The sequence below is a fragment of the Nerophis lumbriciformis genome, linkage group LG22, assembly GCF_033978685.3.
Source record: "Nerophis lumbriciformis linkage group LG22, RoL_Nlum_v2.1, whole genome shotgun sequence".
In the NCBI taxonomy this organism is placed as follows: domain Eukaryota; kingdom Metazoa; phylum Chordata; class Actinopteri; order Syngnathiformes; family Syngnathidae; genus Nerophis; species Nerophis lumbriciformis.
The window spans coordinates 11,087,459-11,102,458 of record NC_084569.2 but is presented as its reverse complement, the minus strand read 5'-3'; the positions used below and the strand labels follow the sequence as shown (position 1 = coordinate 11,102,458).

At 41.3% G+C, this 15,000-nt stretch overlaps 1 protein-coding gene across 5 annotated transcripts in view; it reads left to right on the top strand.

Annotated features, from left to right (window-relative positions):
- The first annotated feature begins 9,728 nt into the window (after positions 1–9,728).
- bahcc1a (BAH domain and coiled-coil containing 1a) overlaps positions 9,729–15,000 on the top strand; it is a 252,607-nt gene continuing 247,335 nt past the window's right edge. For all 5 annotated transcript variants that reach the window (XM_072915665.1, XM_072915666.1, XM_072915667.1 and 2 more), the window contains exons 1-2: positions 9,729–9,940; positions 11,852–12,194. In XM_072915665.1, coding sequence (XP_072771766.1) covers positions 12,023–12,194 — 172 coding nt within the window. In that variant the 5' untranslated portion in view covers positions 9,729–9,940; positions 11,852–12,022. The remainder of the gene's footprint in view (positions 9,941–11,851; positions 12,195–15,000) is intronic.

The following is a 15,000-nucleotide window of genomic DNA, read 5'->3' as shown; positions in this document are numbered from 1 at the left end:
TGGGAAAGGTGGCAATAAATACTGATAAAGTTGAGGAATGCTCATCAAACACTTATTTGGAACATCCCACAGGTGTGCAGGCAAATTGGGAACAGGTGGGTGCCATGATTGGGTATAAAAGTAGATTCCATGAAATGCTCAGTCATTCACAAACAAGGATGGGGCGAGGGTCACCACTTTGTCAACAAATGCGTGAGCAAATTGTTGAACAGTTTAAGAAAAACCTTTCTCAACCAGCTATTGCAAGAAATTTAGGGATTTCAGCATCTACGGTCCGTAATATCATCAAAGGGTTCAGAGGATCTGGAGAAATCACTGCACGTAAGCAGCTAAGCCCGTGACCTTCGATCCCTCAGGCTGTACTGCATCAACAAGCGACATCAGTGTGTAAAGGATATCACCACATGGGCTCAGGAACACTTCAGAAACCCACTGTCAGTAACTACAGTTGGTCGCTACATCTGTAAGTGCAAGTTAAAACTCTCCTATGCAAGGCGAAGACCGTTTATCAACAACACCCAGAAACGTCGTCGGCTTCGCTGGGCCTGAGCTCATCTAAGATGCACTGATACAAAGTGGAAAAGTGTTCTGTGGTCTGACGAGTCCACATTTCAAATTGTTTTTGGAAACTGTGGACGTCGTGTCCTCCGGACCAAAGAGGAAAAGAACCATCCGGATTGTTACAGGCGCAAAGTTGAAAAGCCAGCATCTGTGATGGTATGGGGGTGTATTAGTGCCCAAGACATGGGTAACTTACACATCTGTGAAGGCACCATTAATGCTGAAATGTACATACAGGTTTTGGAGCAACATGTGTTGCCATCCAAGCAACATTACCATGGACGCCCCTGCTTATTTCAGCAAGACAATGCCAAGCCACGTGTTACATCAACGTGGCTTCATAGTAAAAGAGTGCGGGTACTAGACTGGCCTGCCTGTAGTCCAGACCTGTCTCCCATTGAAAATGTGTGGCGCATTATGAAGCCTAAAATACCACAACGGAGACCCCCGGACTGTTGAACAACTTAAGCTGTACATCAAGCAAGAATGGGAAAGAATTCCACCTGAGAAGCTTAAAAAATATGTCTCCTCAGTTCCCAAACGTTTACTGAGTGTTGTTAAAAGGAAAGGCCATGTAACACAGTGGTAAAAATGCCCTTTCCCAACTACTTTGGCACGTGTTGCAGCCATGAAATTCTAAGTGAATTATTATTTGCAAAAAAAAAACAACGTTTATGAGTTTGAACATCAAGTATCTTGTCTTTGTAGTGCATTCAATTGAATATGGGTTGAAAAGGATTTGCAAATCATTGTATTCCGTTTATATTTACATCTAACACAATTTCCCAACTCATATGGAAACGGGGTTTGTACAAACAGCATGTTAAAAAGCAAGTTTTAACCATTTAAACGGCAATAGTTTGTTTTAGTGCATGTAAACATACTGTGTGTGTGTGCGTGTGTGTGAGGGGAGTGACGGTATAGGTTTAGGGCAGGGCAGGGGTGTCAAACTCATTTTAAAATCGGGGGCCACATGGAGAAAAAAATCTACTCCCAAGTGGGCCGGACTGGTAAAATCACGGCACGATCACTTAAAAATAAAGAAAACTTCAGATTGTCTTCTTTGTTTAAAAATAGAACAAGCACATTCTGAAAATGTACAAATCATAATGTTGATGTTTTTTTTTTTTACACTTACATGTTGCGGTTAATAGTATCGTATCTTTATTTGTCGTTATTTATCCGCACTGTATGTGAACTGGGACATACAGTTGATAGATAATTGCGATAGCCAATCAGATCACGAGTTGTTGCCAGTAAGGCCTTCTAGATGGCCTAAGGTTGAACGTGACATTTACGCGTCCTGTGATTGGATACTCACCGGGACCGTTAGCGGATGAATTTGAGAACACATACAGTTGATAGACAGTTACGATAGCCAATCAGATCACAAGTTGTTGACAGTAGCTTATCTACGTAGCTGTGGATCTACGTAGATGTTAACGAGACTGTGATTGGATACTCACTTGTCATAGTGAAACCCAATATCTAAGTTACATTTTTAAACCAGTGTAGGTGGCACTGGGAGCAGGTGGGTAAGGTGTCTTGCCCAAGGGCACAACGGCAGTGACTAGGATGGTGGAAGCGGGGATCGAACCTGGAACCCTCAAGTTGCTGGCACGGCCACTCTACCAACCGAGCTATACCGTGCAATGATTAGGTGGCAGATATATATTTGCAAGGACATTTTCAAGAAGGATATTTAAAGAGAAACTACGTCTTGTAAGACGATGTCAGTCAACCCCGGAAGCTAGCTCAGCTGTTCTGCCGATGAAATGAGGAAATGCTTGCCATTTCCACTCAAATCAGACGATTTACGAGGGAAACCACTGGCTTATACGGCGTGGAATAGATGCTACACATCGTGAGTCCAGATATTACATTTTTTCACTTTTAATAGGTTTTTTGCCATTTTAATTTTGACAGTATCACATAAGATATTGTGGAGGTTGCGTCCTCGCAGTCCCACTGTCATACACGCGACTTTTTCAGCCACGTCCGTATCCTCTCCCCGCTCCTGCTCCCGGCCGCTTACTGTTAAAGACAACAGATGATTAGATTAACGCGTACCACCTGTGAAATCTGATCACCTGCCAGCTGTGTCTCGCCGTCAGCACATGCCCCGCCCCTATACGATGGTGTTCGTCCTCAGCACCATAGACAGAGGCGGTGAACTTTGCTCCTGCAGGCGCGCCGGCCACACCTCCCTCCACAGATATGTTTTAATTACTCATGCGGGTTAATTGAGTTTTAAATATGCCAGAAAATAACCCGTTTTGTACACTGTTGATGTGTTTAATGCCCAGCAGGGCGTAAATGTGTTCCTGTATAGTATTGCTCCAGCAATGGTCATGTGGTGACATAAATGATGGTATTTTGAGAGGTAATCATTGAAGTCGGACATCACTGAAGGTCAAGGTGGGAAACTCACGGTCCGCCACTGGTGAAAACAGACCTTATCAACTGGTTCAAAACAGAAAGCGTGACCTATAGGTGGTCAAAATATGCTATGCCGATGACATGTTATGAATAAAACACTCCATCTTTTGCAAGATAAATAAACAAAAATACTCTAACTAACCTGCAAAGTCGAACCTGTTCTAACTAACCTGCAAAGTCGAACCAATAAAAAGTAGGGCTGTGCTGATATAAAAATGTAATATCGTGGCTATCATTATTATCACTGTATTGTTTAATGTGCCCCAAAACTATACACGCACGCTGAAATCTATTACACAATTTTAATTAAAATAAATACATTGAGGTGTTTCAATGCCCAGTAGTGCGTAAATGTTTTTCTGTATAGTATTTCTCCAGCAGTGGTCATGTGGTGACATAAATTATGGTATTTTGAGAGGTAATCATTGAAGTCGGACATCACTGAAGGCCTATGTGGGAAACGCACGGCCCGCCACTGTTGAAAAGGGTAAGGCTATCCTTACTTTCAGACATTTTCAAGCTGTTGTCATGTAAACCAATGGTGCCCAACCTTTTTGGCACTGTGGACCGGTTTATTGTAGGCAAATCATTTTCAGGGACCGGCATTTCCACTTGTGCCAGATAAATACAGCAAAAATAAGTGCATGAAAATACGACTCACTGTAACGCTGAATTAGTGGGAGCTTGTTTCTTTGCAATACGATGCAGATGGAAATCAGCCTCTTGCTACAATCTGTCACATTTATATTGTATATGTTCATTAACGTGCATCGTATCATGTCACAAAGTTAGAACACATATTATAAATGGCAACCTCCTATGAGGAGTTTTATTGGGGTTAGGGTTAACCCTATAAACAAGTTTATTGGTGTGTCTAGTGGGACAGGAGAAAGTTAAGTCACAGAAAATGCAGTCGTTTATAAACTATTTAATGTTTCTGTGCAGCCCTGTAGCTAATGCGTCACGGACCGGTCCCCGAACCGGTCCCCGAACCGGTCCCCGAACCGGTCCCCGAACCGGTGGTTGGGGACCACTGATGTCAACGAATGGCCAGAACAATCAAGTTGTCAGGTAAAAACAGTCTCTATAAACAAGTTTATTTGTGTGTCTAGTGGGACAGGAGAATGTTAAGTCGGAGAAAATGCAGTCGTTTATAAATTATTTAATGTTTCCGTGCAGCCCTGTAGCTAATGCGTTACGGACCGGTACCGGTCCCCGGACCGGTGGTTGGGGACCACTGATGTAAACGAATGGCCAAAACAATCAGTTGTCAGGTAAAAACAGTCTCCATAAACACATTTATTGGTGTGTCTAGTGCAGGCCTGGGCAATTATTTTGACTCGGGGGCCACATTTAGAGAAAAAAAATGTGTCTGGGGGCCGGTACATCTATTTTTAGGAACACTAATACAAAACCTCACAATAATGTCTGATCGAATGCTAAAAACGTTATGACAGACCGCCTTAAAAAACGTAATGGAATTTTACATTTTTCTATGAAGGATAAAACACTGAATATTGACAAAATATGAACGTCACACCCCCTTTCGATCGACACATTTTACAATGAAGTGAAACGCAACAAAAATGCAACAAACAGTGAAATATGAACGCGAAGGGTACAACATAAACCCACCTACAATCTGATATATCTGATACATCACTAAGCTTTAGAACTTTGTTGTGAAAGTCTCCTTCCGCGTCTGTGGAAACGCTTCCCGCCCACACTGCTTGGTGCCTCGTCTGAGCTGCTGTGACGTAGATTACCAGAGTAACTAATTAGATGACCATTGTAACTAATTAGATTACCATAGTAACTAATTAGATTACCATAGTAACTGGTATATCATCCAAAAGCGCAGATTCCAACCATTTAAATGCTTTGTATAGTTCAAGACTTACGGTCATTAGAAAACATCACTGCACATCATAATGGCAGCTACACTTTCCATCTTAAAGATCTAAAAAAAATTATTTGGGACTGTCCGGCGGGCCAGATTGAAAACGGGCCTCATGTGGCCCCCGGGCCTTAATTTGCCCAGGTCTGGTCTAGTGGAACAGGAGAATGTTAAGTTGTAGAAAATGCAGTCATTTATAAATTATTTAATGTTTCCGTGCGGCCCTGTAGCTAATGCGTCATGGACCGGTCCCCGAACCGGTGGTTGGGGACTACTGATGTAAACGAATGGCCAGAACAATCAGTTGTCAGGTAAAAACAGTCTCTATAAACAAGTTTATTGGTGTGTCTAGTGGGACAGGAGAAAGTTAAGTCACAGAAAATGCAGTCGTTTATAAATTATTTAATGTTTCTGTGTGGCCCTGTAGCTAATGCGCCACGGATCGGTCCCCGAACCGGTAGTTGGGGACCACTGATGTAAACGAATGGCCAAAACAATCAGTTGTCAGGTAAAAACAGTCTCTATAAACAAGTTTATTGGCATGTCTAGTGGGACAGGAGAAGGATAAGTCGGAGAAAATGCGGTCGTTTATAAATTATTTAATGTTTCTGTGCGGCTCTGTAGCTAATGCGTCACGGACCGGTCCCCGAACCGGTAGTTGGGGACCACTGATGTAAACGAATGGCCAAAACAATCAGTTGTCAGGTAAAAACAGTCTCTATAAACAAGTTTATTGGTGTGTCTAGTAGGACAGGAGAAATTTAAGTCGGAGAAAATGCGGTCGTTTATAAATGATTTAATGTTTCCGTGTGGCCCTGTAGCTAATGCGTCACGGACCGGTCCCCGAACCAGTAGTTGGGGACCACTGATGTAAACGAATGGCCAAAACAATCAGTTGTCAGGTAAAAACAGTCTCTATAAACAAGTTTATTGGCGTGTCTAGTGGGACAGGAGAAGGTTAAGTCGGAGAAAATGCGGTCGTTTATAAATTATTTAATGTTTCCGTGCGGCTCTGTAGCTAATGCGTCACGGACCAGTCCCCGAACCAGTGGTTGGGGACCACTGATGTCAACGAATGGCCAAAACAATCAGTTGTCAGGTAAAAACAGTCTCTATAAACAAGTTTATTGGTGTGTCTAGTAGGACAGGAGAAAGTTAAGTCACAGAAAATGCAGTCGTTTATAAATTATTTAATGTTTCCGTGCGGCCCTGTAGCTAATGCGTCACGGACCGGTCCCCGAACCGGTAGTTGGGGACCACTGATGTAAACGAATGGCCAAAACAATCAGTTGTCAGGTAAAAACAGTCTCTATAAACAAGTTTATTGGTGTGTCTAGTAGGACAGGAGAAAGTTAAGTCGGAGAAAATGCGGTCGTTTATAAATGATTTAATGTTTCTGTGTGGCCCTGTAGCTAATGCGTCACGGACCAGTCCCCGAACCCGTGGTTGGGGACCACTGATGTAAACGAATGGCCAAAACAATCAGTTGTCAGGTAAAAACAGTCTCTATAAACAAGTTTATTGGCGTGTCTAGAGGGACAGGAGAAAGTTAAGTCGGAGAAAATGCGGTCGTTTATAAATTATTTAATATTTCCGAGCGGCCCTGTAGCTAATGCGTCATGGACCGGTCCCCGAACCGGTAGTTGGGGACCACTGATGTAAATGAATGGCCAAAACAATCAGTTGTCAGGTAAAAACAGTCTCTATAAACAAGTTTATTGGTGTATCTAGTAGGACAGGAGAAAGTTAAGTCGGAGAAAATGCAGTCGTTTATAAATTATTTAATGTTTCTGTGTGGCCCTGTAGCTAATGCCTCACGGACCGGTCCCCGAACCGGCAGTTGGGGACCACTGATGTAAAGGAATGGCCAAAACAATCAGTTGTCAGGTAAAAACAGTCTCTATAAACAAGTTTATTGGCATGTCTAGTGGGACAGGAGAAAGTCAAGTCACAGAAAATGCAGTCATTTATAAATGATTTAATATTTTTGTGCGGCCCTGTAGCTAATGCGTCACGGACCGGTCCCCGAACCGGTGGTTGGGGACCACTGATGTCAACGAATGGCCAAAACAATCAGTTGTCAGGTAAAAACAGTCTCTATAAACAAGTTTATTTGTGTGTCTAGTAGGACAGGAGAAAGTTAAGTCGGAGAAAATGCAGTCGTTTATAAATGATTTAATGTTTCTGTGCGGCCCTGTAGCTAATGCGCCACGGACCGGTCCCCGAACCGGTAGTTGGGGACCACTGATGTCAACTAATGGCCAAAAAAATACAGTTGTCAGGTAAAAACAGTCTCTATAAACAAGTTTATTGGTGTGTCTAGTAGGACAGGAGAAAGTTAAGTCGGAGAAAATGCAGTCGTTTATAAATGATTTAATGTTTCTGTGCGGCCCTGTAGCTAAAGCGTCACGGACCGGTCCCCGAACCGGTGGTTGGGGACCACTGATGTCAACGAATGGCCAAAACAATCAGTTGTCAGGTAAAAACAGTCTCTATGAACAAGTTTATTGGTGTGTCTAGTGGGACAGGAGAAAGTTAAGTCGGAGAAAATGCAGTCGTTTATAAATGATTTAATGTTTCTGAGTGGCCCTGTAGCTAATGCGTCACGGACCGGTCCCCGAACCGGTAGTTGGGGACCACTGATGTAAATGAATGGCCAAAACAATCAGTTGTCAGGTAAAAACAGTCTCTATAAACAAGTTTATTGGTGTATCTAGTAGGACAGGAGAAAGTTAAGTCGGAGAAAATGCAGTCGTTTATAAATTATTTAATGTTTCTGTGTGGCCCTGTAGCTAATGCCTCACGGACCGGTCCCCGAACCGGCAGTTGGGGACCACTGATGTAAAGGAATGGCCAAAACAATCAGTTGTCAGGTAAAAACAGTCTCTATAAACAAGTTTATTGGCATGTCTAGTGGGACAGGAGAAAGTCAAGTCACAGAAAATGCAGTCATTTATAAATGATTTAATATTTTTGTGCGGCCCTGTAGCTAATGCGTCACGGACCGGTCCCCGAACCGGTGGTTGGGGACCACTGATGTCAACGAATGGCCAAAACAATCAGTTGTCAGGTAAAAACAGTCTCTATAAACAAGTTTATTTGTGTGTCTAGTAGGACAGGAGAAAGTTAAGTCGGAGAAAATGCAGTCGTTTATAAATGATTTAATGTTTCTGTGCGGCCTTGTAGCTAATGCGCCACGGACCGGTCCCCGAACCGGTAGTTGGGGACCACTGATGTCAACTAATGGCCAAAAAAATACAGTTGTCAGGTAAAAACAGTCTCTATAAACAAGTTTATTGGTGTGTCTAGTAGGACAGGAGAAAGTTAAGTCGGAGAAAATGCAGTCGTTTATAAATGATTTAATGTTTCTGTGCGGCCCTGTAGCTAAAGCGTCACGGACCGGTCCCCGAACCGGTGGTTGGGGACCACTGATGTCAACGAATGGCCAAAACAATCAGTTGTCAGGTAAAAACAGTCTCTATGAACAAGTTTATTGGTGTGTCTAGTGGGACAGGAGAAAGTTAAGTCGGAGAAAATGCAGTCGTTTATAAATGATTTAATGTTTCTGTGTGGCCCTGTAGCTAATGCGTCACGGACCGGTCCCCGAACCGGTAGTTGGGGACCACTGATGTAAACGAATGGCCAAAACAATCAGTTGTCAGGTAAAAACAGTCTCTATAAACAAGTTTATTGGTGTGTCTAGTGAAACAGGAGAAAATGCAGTCGTTTATAAATAATTTAATGTTTCTGTGCGGCCCGGTAGCTAATGCGTCACGGACCGGTCCCCGAACTGGTGGTTGGGGACCACTGATGTAAACGAATGGCCAAAACAATCAGTTGTCAGGTAAAAACAGGTTTATTGGCATGTCTAGTGGGACAGGAGAAAGTTAAGTCGGAGAAAATGCGGTCGTTTATAAATTATTTAATATTTCCGTGCGGCCCTGTAGCTAATGCGTCACGGACCGGTCCCCGAACCGGTGGTTGGGGACTACTGATGTAAACGAATGGCCAGAACAATCAGTTGTCAGGTAAAAACAGTCTCTATAAACAAGTTTATTTGTGTGTCTAGTAGGACAGGAGAAAGTTAAGTCGGTGAAAATGTGGTCGTTTATAAATTATTTAATATTTCCGTGTGGCTATTTCGTCACGGACCGGTACTGGTTCCCGAACCGGTGGTTGGGGACCACTGATCACACCTGTTGTTGATGAGCTTCCTGGGCTTCTTAAGCCAGTGCAGACCTGCGTTCCGGGCCAGAACGTAGCTACCTGTTCAGTACAGTAAGCCTAATCGTCAAAGCTCTATGCACACTCTTTGGCTCTCTGTGTCCCCCCCCCCCATCGTGTTCATTGTCTCGTGTCCTTCTTCATTGTAAACGAATGGCCAAAACAATCAGTTGTCAGGTAAAAGCAGTCTCCTGCCAATATGGCCGCTGTGCTTATATCTTCCTTTTTGCAGGAAAAAAACCCCCACTATTACAGAGTGTTAGGAGTGGAAAAGTAATTTGAAGCCCATGAGTTAGCGTCGTGCCGCACTGCATGAAGCTCCATTGTGAGGGATTACAAAAGCATTCAGTGCTTTAAATCTGCCGCTTCTCCCCTTGTGTGGAAAGGCCAGTGAACGCACCATTGGTCAGCATCACCGGCCAATCACAGGCCTCCTTGTTACCGAGCGGGCAGCGGGGAGCTCATTAGCATGCAGAAATCCCACCAATGGGAGGGCGTGTTTACTCTGCGAGCGGGCGCGATGCTCGCAGTTGCACCGGGAGAGAAAAAAGAAAAAAACCGCTGCTGGAAGGTCGGGAGGCGCGATCGAGCCAGGCCGGAAGCGTCAGTCCGGCTGCATCCCGACTTTGAGGCAGCTCTCATGGAGATATTGTCGGAGCTCACACCGCCACACTCCATTTGAACATTTATACTCTTTTTTTTTTTTTTTTTGTTCTTTAATTTTTTATTTTTTTTAAATGGGCGTCGCACTCTTTTTTTCACCTCCACTCGCGGCGTTTTCTGCCCTTTTTAATTCATTCCCGTGCAAGGATTTAACAAGTAAGTCGTCGTCTTATATTATTGTTTACCTTGAATGCCTTGTACAATTATGGAATATTCTAATATTGGGAAAATAAATAAAATAAGGGATGGTATTTTAAATAGATTAAAATGTCGCCGTTTTGAAATGTGTGATATTGCTATTAAAAAATAAACAGGATGTGCGGGATTCACGTGAAAAAATATGAATTAATGCAATGAGCTATCCATTTTATGATGCGTTCAAATGTATATTTTGGTGGTAGTATTTTCGGGATTTAGTTACGTATTACTAATGGTTTGTTTTTAAATATTCGTAATTTAATGTAATTATTGATTTGCTTGTATATTTGCTTATATCTACCTTCAAATGGTTTAAATTTACAATTGTCGAAATGCAGACTAGTTTTGTGACGACGGTTGTCTGCGATGGAGAAGACCGAGTCACGCCGCTGACTCTCCCCGGCCGAGGTGCACTCCCTCCCGGCCGGCGTCGCCACGAAGGGTCGCCGATTTCCCCAGCACGATCAGAGCGTTTTACATAATTTAATTCAGAATCAACCATTTCCAGCTATAAATCGACGCTAATTAATACAAAAAATATTGAATTGAGTAGTACTGATCATTTATAATTTTTGCAAACGCAATTCGACGATTTTGAATAAGCACGTTTAAGGGGGGAAAAAAATGAAACAATTGTCGAATAAAAATGTGTGTTTTGTTCGTTTAGCGTCGTTTTCGCTTTGTTCGGTTGCGTTAAATAACAGTTAGCGGGGGAAACGGTGAATGCACCAGAATGGCGGGGTAATGGCTGCCTGCAAAGCCGAGACAAAGGCAGCTGACGGGCGGCCATTCGCCTCGAAAGAGTCCCCCCCTCCTCCTTCTCCCTCCGAGTCGCTACAATCTCAGCTGTCAGTATATCTTGCTTTTCTCCCCCCAACTCTTACCATATACAACACAAATGTGAAGGATGTAATTGCATTTTTTTTTCCAGGTGGGAGATTTTATTGTTGTGCATGGAAGAAAGCAACCACACACACACACACACACACATTGGGGCTGTGTGTGTCATGCATACATGGAGTTCTACTGAGGTGGGTGGGTTGGTGAAAATAACCTAAAATGACAAGGTAAATTTAAAGAAGAAAATGTGCATTTATATAAAATTAAAATGATTTCTTATAGGCTGTGTGCTTTGTGCATGACCAAATTGTTGAAGCAATGCTTTTCTTCTGCAAAAACAAAAACTACATGCAATTTTTTTTAATACAAATTCATGCATTAGTTGTATGGCATTTTATTAGCAGGGAGGAATTGTGCAGAAATAATAGTATATATTTGTGAGATAGGTCGTGTGCATGGTGAGAGTGCATTAATGCATGAATGCACACACACTCACACACACACACACACACACACTGATGACGCATTTTTGTCATTTAAAAAGTCATGCATCCCCCTTTCATCTAGCTACAAGGCCAAATAGAAGGTTGTTTGTATTTAAAGGTGGTGCAAAAATGTGCAGGTTGCAAAAAAAATAAATAAATAAACAATAGAGACAATAGTAAATGGAGGTTTTCAAAATGTGCATTATTCTAAAGCCACAGCAACATTCCACGCAGGAGTGAGTGACGGACGTGACGTTAAATAGGAAAGCTGCAGGCTCGGACCGTGCTTGCAAAATAAAAAAAAATAAAAAATAAACAATAGAGACAGTAGTAGCATGTAGCACCGTTCAAATTGAGGTTTTCAAAATGTGCATTATTCTAAAGCCACAACAACATTCCACGCAGGAGTGAGTGACGGACGCAATGTTAAATAGAAAAGCAGCGTGGAGTGGGGGCTTGTCCGTGGGATGCATGCAGGAGCAAAAAAAAAAAAAAAAAATGCTTTCTTTGATTATTTTTTTTTGCATTCTTCTTTCATTTCTAGAAAAGATGATCCAGATCGACAATCCCGGCTGCACGGGCCTGCGTACGACTGATTGCAACACATAGATCCCGAAAAGGATTATTATTCATATATGGACTGCATTTGATTTTTTTTTTTTTTTTTTTTTTTGACCCCCCGCTTCCGACCCCGGATTTGGGATTACTCTTGGGAATGGAAGGACGGGAATTCGCAGCTCCGGCCCATCTCCTCTCAGAGCGAGGCGCCCTGGTGCACAGGGCCACCTCTCGGATCGCCCCCTCCGGCCACGGCTCCGTGCAGCACACCGGCCACTTCCCACCGGGGAAATACTACCCCTCACACATACCAATGGCTCCACACTCAGGTTGGTCAACATTTTTTTTTTAATAAATGTTGCTCTCACTATCACTGCTGCAGCATGAATAATAACAATGATAACATTAGCTACTGGTCTACATGCTTGGTGCAGAACAAATGTGATCATCATTTTTATGATTATTTTCATCAATGCTGCAGGGAGTGGCTGTTGACAGTTTCACTGCTTAAACAGCAGCTAATAAATCAGCCCTTTTTTTTATATTTTAGTTACACAATTTTGACCTAATTTATTCACCATGCAAGCCGCAGTAGAAAACACCCTCCCCATCTTCAACAAATATAAATGTCATGGTATTCATATAGGCGTTCAGCTGCATGTGGAATGAGATTTTTGTCACTTTTGCCTCGCATTGATTAGTGTCACGTTGACGCAATGGCCTATAGTCGAGGGTGTGCAGGTTTTGTAGGGGTGACGGTGCACCAATGGGAGGGGGCCTCCTTCCTTCTGTGTTGGCCTTCAAAGCGTTAGGGTGCAAATGTGTTGACGGTGCATGTGCCAGCATTGACAAGCAACTTGGAATATTGACATTTGTGGCACCGTGCGATTACTTTATAACCCAACAGCCGGAGAAACAAAAGCATATGTGTGCATGTACCATATCAAGCTTTTTGTTATTATCTGGGTTATCAGATTTATATGTGTCTTTATCATATTGAGAATTTTGTATTATTTATTGCACACATTCACTGAACAAAATATGTCTAAATATTAGGGCTGCGAATCTTTGGGTGTCCCACGATTCGATTAAATATCGATTCTTGGGGTCACGATTCGATTATAAATAGATTTTTTTCCGATTCAACCCGATTCTGGATTCAAAAACGATATTTTTCCGATTCAAAAGGATTCTCTATTCATTCAATACATAGGATTTCAGCAGGATCTACCCCAGTCTGCTGACATGCAAGCAGAGTAGTATATTTTTGTAAAAAGCTTTTATAATTGTAAAGTTCAATGTTTTATCAACTGATTGCAATAATGTAAATTTGTTTTAACTATTAAATGAACCAAAAATATGACTTATGTTATCTTTGTGAAAATATTGGACACAGTGTTTTGTCAAGCTTATGAGATGCGATGCAAGTGTAAGCCACTGTGACACTATTGTTCTTTTTTTTTATTATTATAAATGTCTAATGATAATGTCAATGAGGGATTTTTAATCACTGCTATGTTGAAATTGTAACTAATATTGATACTGTTGTTGATAATATTTATTTTTGTTTCACGTCTTTTGGATTGTTCTGTGTCGTGTTTGTGTGTCCTCTCAATTGTTCTGTTTATTGCAGTTCTGAGTGTTGCTGGGTAGGGTTTTGGAATTGGATTGCATTGTTATGGTATTGTTGTGTATTGTTTTGTTGGATTGATTAATAAAAAATTAAAAAAAATACAATAAAACAAATAAATCGATTTTTGAAAAATGAGAATCGATACTGAACCGTACAACGTGAGAATGGCGATTTGAATTCGAATCGATTTTTTTCCCACACCCCTACTAAATATGTATCAGGGCTGAGGTTTTTTGCATTTATACCTTTTGTTGCATTTATGTATTTAGATATCTCATTGGGGCAGCAAAACGAGAAAAAGCAAAAACAGGATATTTTCCAAATTATGCAAAATAAAATAAAAAAAACATTAATTTGTAATTTCTTACTTTGCATATTTTGTACTGTAAGTAAATATATTTAAAAATCTAATAGCATGAGTAGACAATTAATATATATACATTTTTTTAAAGATTAAATCTGAGATTTATTACGAATTTGTATATGAAAATGGTTTTTAATGTAAGTAAAGTACATGGGAGGTTTTTTTGGGGGTGCAAATAGCAAGTTAACTCAGGGGATTAATAACAAAAAAATAATGCATTAATCATGTATAAACGCAGATTAATCACAGTTTTTAAAATTTTGACTGTACATACTCCTTTACATTAATTGGGATGGTTACCCGAAAGGCGGTACAGATCATTACAGTCACAAATCAGGTCAAATCAGTGCAAATATAAGCAAGGGGACTGAAATTTGTCACTTTAGAATAAACTATACGGTATGAAACTGTTTTTGAGCAAATAAATCTCGTGCATTTAAGTAAAACATTTAAAAAACATTCCTGGATGACATACTGACAATAAAATTGCATTTGTGCCCAAATGTTGGGGTATTTTAAATTTTTTTTTAATTTAAATGATTCAAGTGAGCAATGTATAACCTATTAATCATTAATCCAAATTCAAAATTTAATTATTCTGATAAAAAAAAAAAATAATTTGACAGTGCCAGCAATTTGAGGGTTCCTGGTTCGATCCCCAGCTTTTCGTTAGGGCCTTGCATGGCAGCTCCTGCCATCAGTGTGTGAATGGGTGAATGTGGAACTAGTTTCAAAGTGCTTTGAGTACCTTGATGGTATAAAAGTGCTATACAAGTATAACCCATTTACTTCTAAAAAACAATTTTTTTCTTCAATCGCTTTGCACAAAGACGTAACAATTTGCCTAAACATGCTCTCCTCCTGTGTTGCCTGTGCTATTGTTCTTCTGAAAAATATAACACATTGTGGCGCTGGTATGGGACACCCAAGTTTCAGCCCATACATTGGATTGGCTTGTAATTTCTCCCACAGCTCATTGCACAAAACACCCACTGTAATTTGTCAAACCACCAAATTTGGTACACACCTGCAGACCTACCTATCGGTACACACGTCAGAATTTGAGCATGGTTAAAAAAAAACATGGACGCAAAACTACTAAGCATTGACATTGGTGGGACTGAGCGCCTTATTGGCC